This window comes from Gracilinanus agilis, chromosome 6 (assembly GCF_016433145.1).
Source record: "Gracilinanus agilis isolate LMUSP501 chromosome 6, AgileGrace, whole genome shotgun sequence".
Classification (NCBI taxonomy): domain Eukaryota; kingdom Metazoa; phylum Chordata; class Mammalia; order Didelphimorphia; family Didelphidae; genus Gracilinanus; species Gracilinanus agilis.
The window spans coordinates 19,104,644-19,124,137 of record NC_058135.1 but is presented as its reverse complement, the minus strand read 5'-3'; the positions used below and the strand labels follow the sequence as shown (position 1 = coordinate 19,124,137).

Here is a 19,494-nt window from a genome sequence, read left to right as displayed (position 1 = left end):
TTTGAAATAATAGAGAAAAATGAAGAATGTAAATTGGATATGGATAATGTGAATGTAAATGAGAACAATGAAACCAAAGTAGAGGATATAAGGACCAATGAGAATAGTGTAAAATCAGATGAAGGTGTTAAAGATGTAAAAATCCTGGGAATATCATGCAATTCAAGCAGATGTGAGTTTGGATGGACAGGAAATGACTGAGCTTTGTACTGATGTTATTGTGTTAGCTCCTGTGTTGGAAACATTCCAGCCACCAAATAATACAGAATCACATGTGTCTAACTATTGGAGACCAGCTTTATGACTTTCTAGTTGATACTGGAGCCAGTAAATCAGTTTTGCAAAGTTTTCCTGAGAATTGTAGAGCTGTTGGTACAATGGAAATAATAGGTGCTACAGATAAACCACAGAGAGTAGCAAAATTATAACCTAAAATGATTACTCTAGGACCACTATCTGTGGAGCATGCATTCCCCGCCAGAATGTCCAATGAATCTCTTAGGTAGAAATTTATTATGTAAATTAAGGGCTACAATCCAATGTACTGAAACTGGTGTCATCTCTTTACATCTACCAGAAGAATCTCTGAAATCATTTCTATTGCTGTTCTTAGATTCAATCAGTCCAGAGAGTGACTTAGGTTGAGTCTATCCAATACCTAAGGATCTTTGGTCAAAATCTTCCACAGATGTAGGTTTACTGAAATCAGCTACTCCAGTCAGGGTGAGGACTAAGGAAGGACCAGTTCCTTGTGTACCGCAATGTCCCTTGACTAAAGAAGCAATAGAGGGTTTAAAACCAATCATTGAATCCCTAATCCAACAAGGATTATTATATCTTGTTTCTCAGAATTTAATACACTGATTCTTCCAATAAAAAAAAAAATTGGATGAGAATGGCAAACCTGAATATAGATTCATTCAGGATTTAAGTGCTGTCAATGATTATGTCATCAAAACTCATCCTGTTGTATCAAGCCTAGCTGCTACAATTTCTTCCATTCTAAGTCAGGCAAGATATTTCACTATGGTAGATTTATGCTAAGGTTTTTTTCTCAATTCCCATCCATGACGATTCCCAAAAGATCTTTGCTTTTACCTGAGAAAAGATATAGTAGACTTGGACTTGCCTTCCCCAGTGGTATACTGACACACCTAGCTAATTTTCACAAATTCTAAGTAGAGATTTTAAAACTTATCAAATTCAAAGAAAGTAAATTGGTGCATTTTGTGGATGATATTCTTCTTGCGTCCCCAAATGCAAAAGTGTGTCTGAGAGATAGCAAGATCCTTTTGTAAGAATTATATAAGTATGGGTGTAAAATCTCCAAGGCAAAATTACAATGAGTTTTGCCTCCTGTGCAATATCTAGGTTTTCCCTCTGGTCACATAATAGTTCTTTACTGAAGTTAATTCCTCATTTCTTACTGATCTCATTTCTTTACTGATCTCATGTCAAAGCTTGCTAAAAATAATCAGGGCCATTAGTCATAAACTCCCATTTTCTTCTTCCTGTCCACACCTTCAAATCCTGACTCATCTGCTCACTTCTGCTTCTTTCCTTCAGTCACAGGAAAAAAAATCGGCATTCTTTTTGACAAAATCAATCCTCTCCTGACTCCTTTAGAAGTTTGCCCCTATAATCATTTTTTCTCTCTTTTTTTTAACACTGTCAAATCACTTCTGTATTTTCAATTGAAATACCTATTTTATATTTTACAATATTGACCTATCGTTAGCTTCAAACTTATTTCATTGTTCTTATCACGGTTCCTAAGCTTTTCAGATTTTTTTTTTAGTTTGTTTTGTAAAGTAACTATATGTGAAGGATTTAGTTTGGTTTACTTTCAGAATTTTTTGAAATAAATACTTAATTTGATTTTATTAGTAGGTTATGTAGTCCCTGCTCCTGGTTCCTTTTTCTTGTTTTGATCCCTGCAACCACTTTATTTAATTCTTTTCCTGACTTTTTGATGGCTTTCTCAGTATCCTTTTTTGGATGTTATTCTTTCAGCCACCACATGTGTGAGAAAGAAGAGCTCTTTCTTGGATGTTCTTTCTTTATATTCTTTCCCTTGGTGATATTAGTCCCTGTGAATTATTATCATCTTTGGGCAGTTGACTGCCATATGCTCCTCCTTCCCTCTGGTCACATAATATTTCCACTGAAGTTAATTCCTCCATATGCATCCTTGATCCCATTCTGACCTAAAAGATCCTGAACTAATTTCTTTCCTAAACTATGATTCTTTATCACCTCTACTTTGATGCCATGTGAGGACCTCAGACTTGACGTATCCCAAATGGAACTGTTTACATTTCCCCTCAAGTCTTCTCCCCTTCTCTAGACTTCACCATTAATATTGATCACACTACCACTTTTCTTCTGCTGTAGCCTTGGTATTGTCTGTGACTCTTTTCTCTCTTTTTTTTTTAACATTTAATAATTATTTTTTAGAAAAGTTAACATGGTTACATGATTCATGCTTTTACTTTCCCCTTCACACACACACACCCCATAGCCGATGCGCATTTCCACTGGTTTTAACATGTGGCACTGATCAAGACCTATTTCCAAATTGTTGATAGTTGCATTGGTGTGGTAGTTTCGAGTCTACATCCCCAATCATGTCCGCCTCAACCCATGTGTTCAAGCAGTTGTTTTTCTTCTGTGTTTCCACTCCTGCAGTTCTTCCTCTGAATGTGGGTAGCGTTCTTTACCATAAATCCCTCAGAATTGTCCTAGGTAATTGCGTTGCTGCTAGTACAGAAGTCCATTACATTCTGTTTTACCACAGTGTATTGGTGTGACTCTTTTCTCTTATCCCCACCCCAGATCTTGTGGATTCTGCCTGGAAAACATCTTTCCCATCTACCCTCTTTACTCCATTAATATGGCTTTTTCCCTGCCTAGTTGAGGCTCTGGGTGATTGCAGTAGGCTTCTAATTGGGCAACCTTATCTCCAGGCACTTCCTTCTCTAATTCCCACACAATTTCCCAATTAATATTAATAAAACAGAAGCTGACCATATCACATCATCCTCTTCATCCCTCTGTTGCCTCTAGGTTAAAATACATAATGTTCATCTTGGTATTTAAAGCTCTTTTATTTCATAATATTGTACTCCTTTATTACATTTAAATTGCTCTTTTGTCTGTTCCTTATACAAAACATTCGATGCCAACCACCTCTTTGCCTTTGCACAAATGGTCTTCCATGTCAGGAATGCATTTCCCATAAAACCTATAGCTTCATTTAAAATACAATTCAGGTACTGCCTCCTCTATGGGGTCTTTATTATTTTTAATTCTCCTTAATTCTTTAGAATTAAGTAGTATATTAATTCTTTATTTTTAATATATCTAAATTTAATTTATCTTTATTTATATCTTAATTCTTTAGAACTAGTTGGGATGGTTGGACTAAAAAAATTAGCCATTAACAGTGTGCTTGACTCTGTGTTGTTTAGAATTTTTACCAGTGACTTAGATAAAAGTGTAGATGGTGTGGTCCTCAAATGGGAGGAATAGCTAGCATATTGAACAACAAAGCTAGTATCCAATGAAACCTTGACAAGCTAAAGTTTGGGGCATAATCTACTAAGATGAAATTAAAGATAGATAAATATAAAATCCTACACTTAGGTAAAAAAAGTCTTTTTGAGTATAAGATGAGTTAAGTATGGTTAGACAAACTATCTGAAAAAGATCTAGGGTTTTTCTGTCTAAAATAAAAAGCTAGCATTCTATGCAATGGAGAAATAATAGAAGCTTTCACATTAATAGTCCTAGATCACAGCATTGTGCTGTATCTGGAGACTGTAGTTTGAGATTACATTGTGTCTCAGCATACTGTAGAAGTACTATGGTTAGCATTGAGCCTTTATCCAAAAGAGACAGCATTGGACTTTTTCCTATGAAAACTCATAACAGAATGAGCACTGAGGGTTAATATATATATTTTTGAACAAAACAAAATAGTACAGATGCATTTAATTTAGTATATTTGAAAATACAAAGGAGATTTCTATTCACATTCATGGGTGTCTAGCAATTCTTTTATATTTTTAGAATTTCCTTTCATGCAGTATTAATAGTAATGTATGTTTATTCCAACTAAAAGTTAGTTGTTTTTAGTTTCTTATGAAATTCATCTTTATTTTAATCTCATTAAAATTAATTAGGCTTTCCCACTAGGGCAGCAAGGTGGTGCAGTAGATAGATAGAGGGCTGGGTCTGGAGTCAAGAAGACCCCTCTTCCTGAGTTTAAATCTGGCCCCAAGCACTTATTAGCCAGATAACCCCGGGCAAGTCACCTAACTTTATTTACCACAGATTCCTCCTATGTAAGATGAATTGGAGAAGGAAATGGCAAACCACAAAAAAATACTGATTTTTGCCAAGAAAATCCCAAATGGGATCACAGAGAATCTAACATGACTTTAAAAATGACTAAACAACAACAAAAAGGCATTCCCAGACATAAATTTAAAAGATGTATTATTCTAGATTTTATGTGCCTGTGGCAAAATGAATTGATGACTTAAAAAATGACTTGGGGCAAAAAATAATTCTAGGGTCTTTTATGAGTATAACTTCAAAGTTAACAAAATATTCCTAAGTGATCTTTAAAAATATGATCTTCAAATAATGAATTTAGCCATTTAAGTAGTTATAAGACCATTTAGGAAAAAATATATTTTTTAAAACAATGTTGATAATTTCTGCAATGAATTGCATGGCATTTATAAAGAAAGAAATAATTTTTTTTTTTTCCCCTTTGTAGCAGCAAAACCAGTAGTGGTCAATGCAGCCCCTGTTCGGATGTCAGTTCCAATTGTTCCAGCACAAACTGTCAAGCAAGTGTGTATTATATGATTTTTTTTTTTGTTTCACCTAAAATATTGCTCCAAATGTTGCTGTTATATTACTTTAATGATGAATGGCTTTGGTACATCGTACCTTGTGACCTTGGGCAAATCATATAACCTGTAAGCCTCAATCTCCTGTGTTGGGATAAATGGCCTCAAAGTTCACTTCCAACTTTAAATCTGTAACACTATGATCAATAACTGCCCCCCACTTCTTTTTGAGAACTTTGAAAAAATTCTTTTTTAGATCTCATGTGCTTTTTTCCTTCATTTCAGGTTGTTCCCAAACCAATCAGTACAGGCTCACAAATAGTTACAACTAGCCAGCCCCAACAACGGCTCATTATGCCAGCCACTCCACTGCCACAAATCCAGCCGAACCTCACTAACCTCCCCCCAGGAACTGTTCTTGCACCAGCTCCTGGGACAGGCAATGTGGGCTATGCAGTCCTTCCAGCTCAGTATGTCACTCAGGTATGTTGGAGACCTTTAGCCATTTGGATGGCTGTGATCTTATTGCAGGGGTGGGATGGGGGAGCTAGTGTTCCCTCCAGTACTACAGATTGAAACTCTACCCTCTCTTCCTGAATAGTTCTTGCCCATTTCAGCCCATAAATGTGACAATACACAGTGTGCCTAGGCACACTATACAATAGATGTTTTGACAGTACACAAATATCAGTGAAACCCACAGACTACCCAGCCATTAGTTATCCCTCACTCTTTCTCACTGTAAGACTGATCTGACCATTCTTTCTATCACTCATCTTTCCCATTCAACCCCTTCCTTCCACTCACACAGCTTTGTCTGTAGTTTAGGCCCTCACTGTTATTTCTCACTCGTGATGGCAACAACCTTCCAACTGGTGTCACTTCCCCCATTCAAATCTGACAGTGCAACTTTCCCAACACAACCAATGCCTGTGGCTTCTTGTTTCTTCTTGAATCAAATATAAACTCCCCTGGTTAGCTTTCAAAGCCCTTTACAACCTGACTCCAGCCTGTCTTCCTGGACATTCCCTGACCTTCTTTCTGTTACCACCTGATACTCCATCTCCCATCTCTTGAGCCTTTTCACTGGCCATCCCTCTAACCCTCTTTCTTCCTGGAGGGCCCTTCCTCTCTACCCCACCTCAAAGAGTCCTCATCTTCCTTTAAGATGAAGCTCAGGCACTGTCTTTTGCATGAAGCCTTCCTGATTCCCTCAGCTGCTAGTGGGTCCTCCCTCCCAGACTATCTTATAAATATCAACTTTGTATTTATTGTTTTTATTCACTTTATATTTAGGCTGGAGCTATTTTTTATGTTGTTTAAATGAGAAGAATGTAAGCTCATTGCTGATCAGAATTATTTTGGTCTTTATGCTGAAATATCCAGCACCTCTCATAGTTCTTGGCACATAAAAAGTGTGTAATAAATGTTTATTGATTGATTTTTCTTTTTTACTTCTGTTCAACATGGTGCCTACTTGTTTTGAAGATGAGGTGGACAGGGAAGTATTTAATAAATAATTGATCCTTTAACTGAAAATCTGGGAAGACTTTAACTTTCCAATCTTTTTGAGGATACAGAGTTTCAAGTTCTTGGAACTCAGCTTTTGGAAACCACCATCATCAAACGTGACTTACTTATTTTAACTAGAAACTTATACACACGTGATAATGGATAATGGGTTGGCCTCATAAACAGAACGACCTGTATTCAAGTCTTGCCTCTGTGACCCTAGTTATTCACCAGACCATGTCAGTGAGGACAAATTCCTTACCAGCAGCTTCCATTACTAATGAAATCATAGATTGGGAACTTTTCCTCTCCTTCCCTTTCTTCCCTTATCTATACCCCTCCTGCTCTCTGCATATGTATATCTCTTTACATAAGTGGGGGATAAGGTGAATAAATTCAACAAGACTTTCCATTTTAGACTAGGGACAGGGACTGGATCTGTCATTTCACTGGCACAGGGTAAAGAAATTCCATCTCCCAAATGCAGATTGGCATCTTCTTAGTAACCTATTTTAAAAGCATGTCTAGAGCACTAAATGGTTGTGTGTCTTGCCCAGAGTCACACAGCCAGGAGAGGGTCAGGTAGGTGAGTCTTCTCTGTCCACTATGCCAAATTGCCGCCCTTGAAAAAAATCACATAGAAATTATAATTAATTAATGTAAATATAATTAGCTCAGAAGTTTTGAGTAGAATATCCAAGAAGATTCAGTAGACAGAAGGGCAGAGGAAGAAGGTGCCCCGCAATTCTATCTTCCATGGCAACGTAACTTGGTATTTCAATCTTTGGGTGAGGGGGTCAAACGCCCTGGAGCTAACATGAGACATGCCCCATGGCAGCTTGAAGCCTCTGCCAATTCCTCTGTAAGTCAAGGATCATAGTAGCTGCTGGGTCTCCATCACAGAGCACTGATAACAGAAATGCATTTCTGCTTACCAGAACTAAACACCCAGAGGCCAGAGTCAAATGGTCAAAAGTCTCTTAGAGTATGTGAAAGCAGTTTTGAAAAGAATGAAGTTTTAGAAACTTTATTAAGGAAGAAAATTTATAGAATTTTAGAGTACTCTAGAAAAATAAAAGAAAGGAATAAAGGAGAATATGATGGGAAAGCATCATTTCATTACTGAAGCAGTACATAGTGGCTAGGGATCAATTGACAGATCCATCAAATTGGTTTGCATTTTCATCAGCTAAATCAGGTGTCCATCATATTTCCTATCTTAGGATTGACAAATAAAAACTAAAACATAGCTAATGTTAGTGACAGGAATTTGAAATATTTTATAAACAAAATATCATAAAACTCAACAGTTGGGTTGTATTTATATAATTATTTTCTGAGCTGATGAATCCACCTAGGTTAGCTCATGGTTGTAATGATGCTGCAGTGCTTCATGTACAAAAACTACCATCCTAAAGCCAGGCAGCTCTTTTTTTTTTTTCTTTTTTCTTTAAAACCCTTACCTTCCATCTTGGAGTCAATATTGTGTATTGACTCCAAGGCAAAAGAGTAGTAAGGGCTAGGCAATTGGGGTCAAGTGACTTGCCCAGGGTCACACAACTGGGAAGTGTCTGAGGCCAGATTTGAACCTAGGACCTCCCGTCTCTAGGCCTGGCTCTCAATCCACTGAGCTACCCAGCTCAGGCAGCTCTTTTTTTAATGCACATTCTTAATTAGCAGAAAAACTCGGTAAGCAGGTGCTAGATAGTTTCTGTCAGCTCTTCCTGCTTACTATATAGTAAGCCCTTAAGAATGCTTGTTGACTGACTGACAGAAACAATATAAAACAAGTACTCTGTTGACTAAGCATGAGAAACATTATTGTTAGGAGATTCTTTCTTTGATTTTAAGCCACCTTTTCTTGATTTTTTTTCTCCAAGATAATATTTTAGTTTATAAATACCCAGTTTAAAATAGATATTTCTCTTAAGTTAAACACGTACCAATTAATTTTGCTTAATTTTTCTACACTAAGTCATTTGTGCAGTTACAATGTCTTTAAAATGATTTGAATCTCAATTTAACTGCTGTTCGCTATGGAGTTTGAGTTTTGAGTTTTATCTTTGACCTATGGGGAATCTATAAGAAGATAAAGAGTTTTGACTGCTATTTGTAAAGAGATGAGTTTTAATTTTTTTGTCAAGTTATTTGAGTCTTACTTATCATCTATGAAGAAAATATTTTCCTTTCATGGATGCAACTCAGGTTCTCAAAGGTGATATCAGGAGAATATAAGCTCTTGGCAAGTTCTGTCCTCTTAGAAAGTCTTTGAAATATGTTACCAGTAGCAGATTTTCTGCTTTCCAAGGACTAACTACCCTGACTAAAAGTAGAAGGGCTAGCTACTGGGTGTGATTCTTTGCCCATGATTATCCTTGAGGAAGAGAAAAATTACAAAATATTCTTTGGTCCATTATAATCCCTTCTACTTCTGCACTGACAATGGTAGAACCACACCAAAGTGCATAGAAGTTCTAAGAATTACATAGTTATGGCACTTTTATAAACAGTAACTAACTGTTGTTACTCCACATGTGAAGTATGATTGAGACATACTGCTGTAGGAACTGAGTCATATCAAACAACATTCTTACCATAAATAAAATCAGAAGTCAGAAAAATATTGCAACTAATTGCAAGAATGGCACACAGGTTCTCTTTGGTTATGGAAATAAAGTAGTTGACAGAGTTGATTTTATCATGTCTCTGAAGGCAACAAGAAATAATTTATAGAACAGTTGGCCATCTGACAATGCTATCATCAAGTACAGCTTTACAAACCAACATTTGGTACAGAGGATATTAAAATAGAGATATTATGGAGAGAACCACATAAACTCTTCCAAACTAAATTAACATTTAAAAAATTATCTGACAACTTCATTGCAAATGTAGGCATTCAAGGAAATACTGAAAAATAAGTGTCAGGGATATGGAATGAGAGGCACTTGAAAAAAAAATCTTCACCATGCAGATTAACTCAGTTTTTGTTTATTGTTTAGTTGTTTCTGATTTGTGAGCCCATTTGGGGTTTTCTTGACAAAGAAACTGGAGTGGTTTGCCATTAACTTCTCCGCTAATTTTACAGATAAGGGACTGAGGTCAACAGGGTGTCTTGCCCAGGGTCACATAGCTAGTAAGTGTCTGAGGCTGGATTTGAATTCAGGAAGATGAGTTTCTTCCGTCTTTAGGCCAGCACTCTGTCTACTGTGCCTCCTAGCTACCCTCTCATTTTTTTGATACTCAACACCTTCTCAACTCCATCAGTTGACTCTCTCCTCTTTTATTGGAGGCCTAGAGTGAAACTGTAAAGTCCTCTCAAAACACTCCTTTATAGAGGACTTTGAATTTTGAGAACTTTACAGATAACTCCATTTTATACCAGTAATTCTTCTTAAGAGATTTTGCCTCCACTGAATATCATCGTTTGGGTGACTTAGCACAGTACTCAGCACATAATAAGTACTTAATGTTTACTGAAATAAATTGTATTGAATTGCAGGCAACAAAATTGTGAGGTCATTGAGGAATTAGTTCTCTGATATATGAAAAAGAGAAAGATATCAAAGGTGTGATAAACATCTTAGACCTTATTATTACCAAAAAAAAGTGATTAAGAGAACCAGTGTATATACCTGTTTTCCAATCTATGAAATTTTCATGAATATAATCTCTACATTCATCAAGAGTATTTTTGGTGAAGGTATCAGTAGGGAATAGATAGGCTTTTTTACAAGCAATATTCCCTAATAGAGTATCTATCCACCATCCTACAGTTGACTGAGAGAATACCAGATCTCACTATGTAATTGTGTATTGATTGTAAAAAGGCATTGTATTGGAGAAAGCAAAGCACTGTCTTCGAGATTCTCAAACAAGCATACATTGACAATCATACCTCATGCACACATTATAATTATTTGAAATTAAAGATGAAGTGACATCTTTGTTAAACCCTCTAATCATTAATATTAGGTAAGGAATAAAATGAGAAGACATGCTTACCAAAGGTGTTTGATATATGCTGGGAGAGATCTAGCACAGTTTCCAAGTTGGAGATGGATTCCCTATAGATGATGATGTTTCTCAGATGACTCCGATTACGTTAAGCTGTCGAACATTGCAAAGTCTCCTGGTTAAAATCCATTACCATTAAAAAGAGTGTAATCTAACGATATTTACCCAGGAAAATCCAAGTAGATGAAGAATGCCCGTTGTCCAGAAAATTGGGCAGGCAACATAGGAAACATGTATGTATATACCCCTTGGATAGACAATGCAAATAAATAATGACTTGAGCCCAGGATATTGCAAAATTCTTCTAATGACCCCAAATTTCTCCCTGAAACATTAAGACTCATCCTTTTGTGACCATTATTATTCTGGAGTTATAATTATATCACTGCGAGGTTAAAGTCTCTAAAGACATAAAAATGAGTATCATGACAAAGGTAAAGAAAGGTGTGTGTTGGTTATGAGTAGGCTAGAACACATTATAAATAGGTAATTACATAGGAGAAGCAGAGGAAAAGATGAATCTAAGAAATATAAGTATGAAAAAGAAGGGCTAGTTAGTAAGAGGAGGATAACCAACAGACAGCGACTTTGCTCCTTTGATGTCTTGTGATATCAAGAAAAATTGGAGCAGTTCCCCCCATGTTGGGTGGGCGGACACCCTTTGACAAACTGGCAAGAGTACAGGGAAGGAAGGGCAAGATTTTCATTGAATGGGTTGTGCTCTACATCACTGGAAGGAGAACGCACTGATTACTGAGATCAGGAATGCACTCTATTAACATTCTTCTTACTGAATTCATTGTCCATTTTTATGAGTCTTACTAAAGCCCATTATTTCATTTTGTTAGCTACAGCAGTCTTCATATGTGTCAATAGCAAGCAACACTAGTTTTACTGGGACATCTAGTATACAGAGCCAGGCAAGACTGCCATTCAATGGGTGAGTATCCTGAAAAGAATAACTTATTTTTAGGTGAAATTTAGTATCTGTTTAATGTAACAATTGATATATCAAGAAAAATCCTAGTTGAGGTCATATACAAGTAAGTGCCAGGCACTGTGCTAAATGCTAGAGATAAAAAGAACAGTTTAAAAAAAAAAAAGTGGGATTGAAGAGGTGGCATTAGATTGAAATTTCCATACCCTACAACATGGGAAAGCCACAAATTTTTGAACCATTGTTTAGGCTACTTAGTATTGGATTTGTTTAGGGGCCCATGTTGGTGAAGGCAGGGCAGGAGTGCTGGGGCAACACAAGGAGGGCTGCTCCGTTCCCCCTCTCCGCAACACCAGAAGACTTTTTTTTGCATGTCCCACCCTCTGTCCAGCTGCCTAAAATGAGCACTTCCTCCCATCTCTGTCTGGAGTAATGCTGGAGGCTTACAGGCAGCTTGAAGTTGCAATTTGGGCATGCTATCTCAAAAATATTCACCAATGCTGGTCTGGACTATCTCAGATATACTTCCTCTACTGTAATTTTATTTGATTTTTTCCTATTGTAGATAGAAATTTTTAAAATCATAGCTTCTTAACTTTTCTTAACTGGTCAATCCTATGTTTTTTCTATTCATTTAATATACTTATTTAACAATTTCACATTGCTACTTTATTTGTTTGTTTATTTATTTTAAAGCCCTTACCTTCCGTCATAGAATTAATGCAGTGTATTGGTTCCAAGGTAGAAGAGTGGTAAGGGCTAGGAAATGGAGGTTAAGTGACTTGCCCAGGGTCACACAGCTAGGAATTGTCCAAGGCCAGATTTGAACCTAGGACCTCCTGTCTCCAGACCTTGCTTTCCTCTCCATTGAGCCACCTAGCTGTCCCTTGCTCTCTTTGCAATATAATAGGTAGTTTTTGAAAATTATAAAGGAAATCTCCTTTTCCTTTGGCCGAATTGGCTATAAACCTTAGTGAATTTAGCTCTACTTTTCCTTATACAACAGACATATATGTAGATTTTCCCTCATCACTTTCCATCTTGGAAGGATACATAGAGTTTATAGTTTTACTAGCATTGCCTTTAGGAACCTAGGCCAACAAATATAATAAAATATTTAACGTTTCTTGTTTAGGATAATCTCATCAGAATCTGCAAACCGGCCCAGAAAGCCCTGCAATTGTACAAAGTCACTCTGTTTGAAATTGTAAGTGTGTGTATTCATAAAGTTGGGGTTGAGGTTGGAGAGGTGAATTGAAGAGTCAGTGTTTTTCACTTAAAGCAACCAGAAAAGTTTACTAAAAATAGAATATTAAGTTTATATTCTTGTATACAAATCTTCTTACAAATTATTTTTAACTATATTTGCAAATAAACTCCTTATGCTTTCCCTCTTAAGTGTGATGACGGTATTGGTTGTTTTTCTGTACAGTGAAATTGTCATATGGGTGATTTTCATATTACTAAAATTTGTGATTACAATAATATTAATAATTAGCATTTACATAGCACTTTAAATTTGCAAAACATTTTTTCATATATTATTTTATCCTAACAATAACTCTGTGAGGTTAATGTTCCAATCTTCATTTTGCAGATGAAGGAACTGAGGCTAAGACAGATTAAGTGACTTGCCTTTTTACATACAGCTAGCAAATATTAGAGGCAGGATTTATACTCAGGTCTTTTTGACTCTTAAATCTAATATTCTGTTTCCAATACTGTACTCTTTCCCAATTATTTTGGCACCAAATAATTAAGGGAATTGCTTCATTAGAGTATAAGAAGAATCTGTGTACCTCAGTGGTCCAAATTTGATTAATTTTCCCAAAATCATTTCTAGCAATTCCATGAGATAGATTGATCTGATTGTGTACTATATGCCTAGCATGTCTTCTGCTAGGCTTCTCTCTTAGTGGGACAACCTTTTTTTTTTTATTATTTTTTTTTTAACCCTTAACCTCTGTCTTAGGATGGCAATACTTAAGTGTCAGTTCTAAGGCAGAAGAGCAGTAAGAGCTAGGCAACTGGAGTTAAATGTCTTGCTCAGGGTCATACAGCTAAGAAGTGTCTGAGATCAGATCTGAACCCAGGGCACTCTGACTCCAGGCCTTATGCTCAGACAACTTTTTTCTGCAAAACCTCCTAGAAACATATGGATGCGATAAAGGCTAGACAGTAATTTTATATAACTTCTCTCAAGTCACTATGATGACTTATAATAAAAATTTCCCAAAGAAGTAGAAAATGGTAGCAATCTCACTTAGAAGTCATTTATCCAAGAAGCTGGCTGAGAAAGGATCTTTCTTCTAGTTACCCTTCTATCATTTTTTTTCAAGTGACATGATATGACAAGAGACTTCTCTTTCTACTTACTGTGACCAAGAGAAGAAGTGACAGTGGCCTGTTTGAAAGGAAGGCCAGGGAGATTCTTGTTTTGATCTGATGCTAAGAAGAGCCAGAGGCTACTTGCTGTAGGGAGCCTAGGGGCCCTCTGGGTTCTACATGGTGTTGAAATAGGCTCAGACATGCTTTTGAAGGATTGTATGTCTGATTCTCACCTCTAGCTGTTCTTAGGAACTCACTGATAATGCCCAAGCAGGTATGGAACTTAAAGAAGACTTTTTGTTTTGGGGAGGTTTTTTTCCTCTTTAAGCTGGCTTCAGAATCTAAAGTGACCAGATAACCTTGTGGTTGTGAGTAACTGGTTGAGCTGAGTTATTAGGCCAGGACTCCATTAGCCTTGAGGTTTGAGCATATTATAAGTACTTGATTAATGCTAATTCATTAACAAACAGCTATAAATGTTTTTCACAAAATGACTTGTTTATAGTTGCAAATTGTTCAATTATTTCTAGTGCAAACTACAGTAAATTCATGGGCTATGTTTTATTTTTCCCACTTTTCAGATACTGTGATTGCTTTGCAAATGGTGAGTTCTGCAACAACTGCAATTGCAATAATTGTTTTAATAACTTGGAGCATGAAAATGAAAGGCAAAAAGCAATAAAGGTGATTATTTCTTTATTTCATCAAAATTGAAAAACAATTATTTCATTTTTTAATAACAAAAGCCCTTAATCTATAATTGACAGAAGCCATAGCGATATTCAACAAAGAATAACTAGAGTGATATATGTAAAATATTCATGTTAACTAAATCTTTAAATTATACTATAGTTCTGAGATTCAAAATTTCATTTTCATAATTTCATTCAAATTTTCAAATTCATAAAAAATGAATTTCAGATGAAATTGTATGTGGAAGGAGATATTTTAGAGTTTTTGAAACTACAACTACTACAATATTTTAAAATTAATTGTTATTGATAAACTTTTGTATTGCATTTTCCAATGCGTTCCTTATACCTCCTCTCTCTCTCTCTCTCAAAGAACCATCCCTTATAACAAAGAATGCAAAAGAAGAAAGAATAATTTCCCAAATTAACTAACTTATTGTCAGCATCCAATATCGTATTTCTGTGGTCCACATGGTCCTATACCTGTGCATCAATGTAGAAAGGAATGCCTTTTCATATCTCTTCTTTGGGACCAAAGCATGATCAAAATCATATGGTTTAAGTCAGTTTTGATTGTTTCAGTGTTGTTCTATCACTGGGTTTATTGTTTGCCTGCTTCTGTTAATTTCACTTTCATTAATTCATATAAATCTTCCAAGGTCTCTTTATTCATCATAGTCATCATTTCTTCAAGCATGTTTCGTTATATTCATATACCACAATTTATTTAGCAGTTCCCCAATCAATAAGCCCCTGCTTTGTTTCCAGCTCTTTGCTACTACAAATGTTGCCCTAGGTGTCACACATGAGTGTACAGAGCCCTTTTTTTGTCTTTTATCACCTTGGAGTATATGACTTGTGATGAAATTTCAGAGATAAAATATGTAGACCTTTTAGTCCCTCTCTTGGAATGTTTCTGAGAATGGTTGGACTGATATTCAGCTTCATTAATGTGACTACCAATTTATTAATGCTTGTTCTCTTTTGATAGGCATGTCTTGACAGAAATCCTGAAGCATTTAAGCCCAAGATAGGGAAAGGAAAGGAAGGAGAATCTGATCGCCGTCATAGCAAGGGCTGTAACTGTAAACGGTCAGGATGTCTTAAAAATTACTGTGAATGTTATGAGGTAAGCAAACCATATTCTTCTGTTGGGTATACTAAAGAGCGCACAATTTTTAAAACCTGCTTATAAATTGTAGGAATAGCTTCAGTTGACAGTTAATCTTTTTATTATAAACATTAGAGTACATTTTAATATCTTAAGTAGCTAATTAACATCTGTGTCTATAATACAATTAACATTCCAGATATTTTAAGAATTGGATCTAAAGCTTACTCAACACTACTTGGGTCTGGAATAGTGACATTTCTATTTAATTCATTTGTAGGTTATTAGCATGACCTTAAGATCAAGCCATGAGACTGGAGAATTATGGTTTTATAATAGCATATCGTTACTAGTGATGCCCTTTGTGGTTTATTCATAAATTCATATTCTAGACTCATAATTAACCAGTGCTTTTGCAAAATAAAAGAATGGACATTTTAAAGCGATAATGGGCATTTACTTTAATTTCTCTTTCTTGTGGTCCCTAACTTGTGGCCCATACCTATGGGCCTAATTTGTTTCAGGCCCAGGAATCCCTGTTGCATCTGTTGAATCTGTAAATGAGCACATGTGACTTCTCTAGGTTGAGGTCCACAGTTATATAAAAAATAGATTTTTCAAAAATATATCATTTGTTGTAATTAATACAAATGGAGTAACATCATGATGTAATGGATAGAGATGAGTTAGGAAGACCTGAGTTCAAATCATACCTTTCTATTCTTTCACTTAACCTTTGTGAGACACAATTTCCTCATCTGTAAAATGAGGATAATAATCTCACTTACCTCATAGACTTGTTAAAGCAGTTATGTAACCGTGAGCTGCTATTATTATTTTTGCTGTCGTCAGTTGAATATTCTCTTTTTTTAATTCAGCATGAAACAGATCAGTGAAAAGTCACTAGCCTGCTATTATTCTTTATATTTAATGTTCTTCAGATTACTGCACAACTGGGTAAAATAATTTTTTTGTAATTGAATATGTATTGGGACTCAGAGTATTACTCAGCACATTCTCTAAAAACATCTTGAGCATAAGTCCTGAAGTAGATGGGAAAACAACAAAGATATGGACCTCATCTTACTTCCACATGCCTTTAATTCCTTCCACTACTCTTTTGGAAATTTTTAATTCCGTATAGTTGGGAGTCTAGGAGGATTTTGTATGTTTATATCTTCTTGAAAATTTTCTTAAACGTGTAGGGATTGGGACTCTATTCCAGTGGCTTTGGGCACTCTCTTAGATTCTAGTTCCTTTCTTTTTACCCTTTTTCTCCCCCTTTGGGGGATGGGAAAATTTGTTTTGCTTGCAGCTCTTCCCTTCCTGATGGAATTCTCCTTCTTCATACCCCCTCCCCACCTTGATTCCCTATTGAATTTGACCTGGAGAGGTTCAGTGACTTGCCTTGTGTTATCACACAGCTAGAGAGTGTCTGAGGCAGAGACCTGGGGAACATTCTCGATAACTGGCTAGCTTGCTCCTCATTTATATCTTAGGTATATTTAAGTTGGGAGAGAGCTATCTAATGATTGAAATAACTGTCTGATTTTTTAAATTAGTTTAATTAGTCAATTCCATAGTAGAATATGACCCAGTCCTATTTGCCTTGCCAGTTTCTTAGTTCTAGAAAATTAATGAGAAAGCATTAACCTTTCTTTACTTGATCTTTTAGGCGAAAATAATGTGCTCCTCAATATGCAAATGCATTGGATGTAAGAATTTTGAAGAGAGCCCTGAACGAAAGACATTGATGCACTTGGCAGATGCAGCTGAAGTCAGAGTACAACAGCAGACAGCAGCAAAGACTAAGCTGTCCTCTCAGATTTCTGACCTCTTAACAAGACCAGCACCTGCCTTAACTAGCGGAGGGGGAAAGTAAGCTTGTTTTCTTTTTTGATGGCTTATTTGAAATTAACAGTAACATGATAAGGAAGGAAGAAACATGTAACATGTAACAGAAGAAACATGATAAGGAAGAAAAGAAACACTTATCAAATGCTAGGCACTTAAATTTGTTGTGTGAGAGGTAGATAGTATTATTATCCACATTTTACAGTTGAGGAAACAGAAGTAGATAGAGGTTAATTGACTTGTCCAGATTTGCACTGCTAGCAAGCATTAGAGAAGGGTTTTCAACTTGAATCTTCCCAACTTCAGGTCTACTTTTTTACCTAACTGCTTAAGAAAATGTAAGGTGCTGTAACTGCTATCAAAAACAACTTATATGGACAACAGGAAAGATTAATTTAAGCATCAAACACCCTGAGAACTTTGACAAAACCAAAAAAGGTATAAATAAAAATTTCCTAGATAGAACTGGGCAAAGTGAAAATGGAAACAAACCTCAAAATGAAAGTTCCCAGGAATGTCACATCCAAAATTCAAGTCTTCCAAGTTAAAAAAAAAAAAGATAAAAGTATTGGAATCAACCAAGAAAAAATTATTTAAATACACCAAACAGTCAAATAATAAAGACTTGTGTAAAGAGGGTATAAGAGTGGTTCAGTAATGGATGTTGATAAAGCTGTAGGCAGTCAGGAAGCTAGTGTGGCTTAATCTCAAGCTATTTACTGATAGTGCTGGATATAGGAATGACCAGCACCCAGTGTCTAAGCCAGCCAAGGGATTGATGTCATTTTCTTTGGCAAGGATTGAATCCCCTTTAAGAAAATTACCCTTTAGCCTCTAACCCGGCTGAGGAAGTAACTCCTATTGGATGACAATGAGATTAGACAGGAAGGGAAGTGTGGTGCTTCCTCTCTAACAGCAATGAAGATACTCTGCCACCCTCCTAGAATCTTGATCAGCAGTCTACTTAGATCAGAGTTGAAGGTAGGAGCCACTAGTTTATAAGTTAAACTAAAGTTTTATTTGAAAGGTTGATTAAGGAAAAGGGTTTGGAGAGTAGGTTTGGAAACCTATGAATCTAGTCTAGTACTGCCTCCTTGATCTAAGTTCAGGATGTTGAATGAACTTCCTTGCTATGATCTTCAGCTGTCCCAAGGGACCAGCCCTGGGACAGAAATAAATGATCTCCTGATGGTAATATAGAGCAACCTCTTGATAGGGTATATCTAACTGGTGTTCCTATTAGGTCAGCAAAGTTCTCCTAAACCTACCTAATTTAGGAAACTAAGATCCCACGTTCCTTCTCCTGGCCACCCTGGATCCCCAAGGGGTAGAAGTGAACAACCAGGGCAATTGACAAGTTGCCCCCAAGCAAACATGGCAATATTAATCCTATATTATACTTGCCAACAGCAATTTCAGATGAGAGAAACTCTTGGAATATAATACTCTATTTTTTTTTTACCAATTACACATTATAACAAATTTCCACATAAGTTTTCCTAAGTTATATGATCAAATTTATCTCTCTCCCTCCCTTTCCTTCCCCTTCCTGGTGCTGGCAGGTGATGTAATAGGGTTTTACATGTATTATCATGCAAACATATTTTGGAATATAATACTCTAAAGGGCCTATTTCTAAGAATCAACCTTTAATGGAAGTCTTTCAAGCATTCCTTATGAAAAGATCACAACTAAATAGAAACTTTAAAATACACACACAAGAATCAAGAGAAACCTATGCATTTACATTTCTTTGATCATTTGGAGGGATTTAGCAAAAAGTACTTTCTAATGGGGCAAGAAGAGATAAATGTATCTTTGGAATCCTAATTTCTCAAAAATCATGAAGTTAAATCACACAAAGCTGGGGAGTAATTTTGTTAGATGAGAGAAGAAGAAAGGAAAAAAGAAATACATTAGAGAAAAAATGAGGAGTAGCGGGGAAGAACTTAAATATTTCCCATAACTAGGGTATGAGAAATGTATATAAATATGGAAGGAAGGATCAACCAAACAACACAAGAACCTCACTCCAAGCCAAACCAGAAAAAAAGAGGGTTCAAGTAGCCATTGGAAATCCAAAGAATTGAGTGTTGAAATGTGTTCACCTTACCAGGGAAGCAGGTGGGCATAGAGGGGCCAAGAGGGATGAGAGAACCAGGGAAGAAACAGTCACAAGCA

General features: G+C 36.1%; 1 protein-coding gene across 3 annotated transcripts in view; it reads left to right on the top strand.

Moving 5' to 3' along the window:
- LIN54 (lin-54 DREAM MuvB core complex component) overlaps positions 1 to 19,494 on the top strand; it is a 44,398-nt gene that overhangs the window by 21,327 nt on the left and 3,577 nt on the right. For all 3 annotated transcript variants that reach the window (XM_044680295.1, XM_044680294.1, XM_044680293.1), the window contains 7 exons: positions 4,790 to 4,863; positions 5,148 to 5,345; positions 11,240 to 11,331; positions 12,464 to 12,535; positions 14,238 to 14,340; positions 15,340 to 15,477; positions 17,135 to 17,337. In XM_044680295.1, the coding sequence (XP_044536230.1) occupies positions 4,790 to 4,863; positions 5,148 to 5,345; positions 11,240 to 11,331; positions 12,464 to 12,535; positions 14,238 to 14,340; positions 15,340 to 15,477; positions 17,135 to 17,337 (880 nt within the window). The remainder of the gene's footprint in view (positions 1 to 4,789; positions 4,864 to 5,147; positions 5,346 to 11,239; positions 11,332 to 12,463; positions 12,536 to 14,237; positions 14,341 to 15,339; positions 15,478 to 17,134; positions 17,338 to 19,494) is intronic.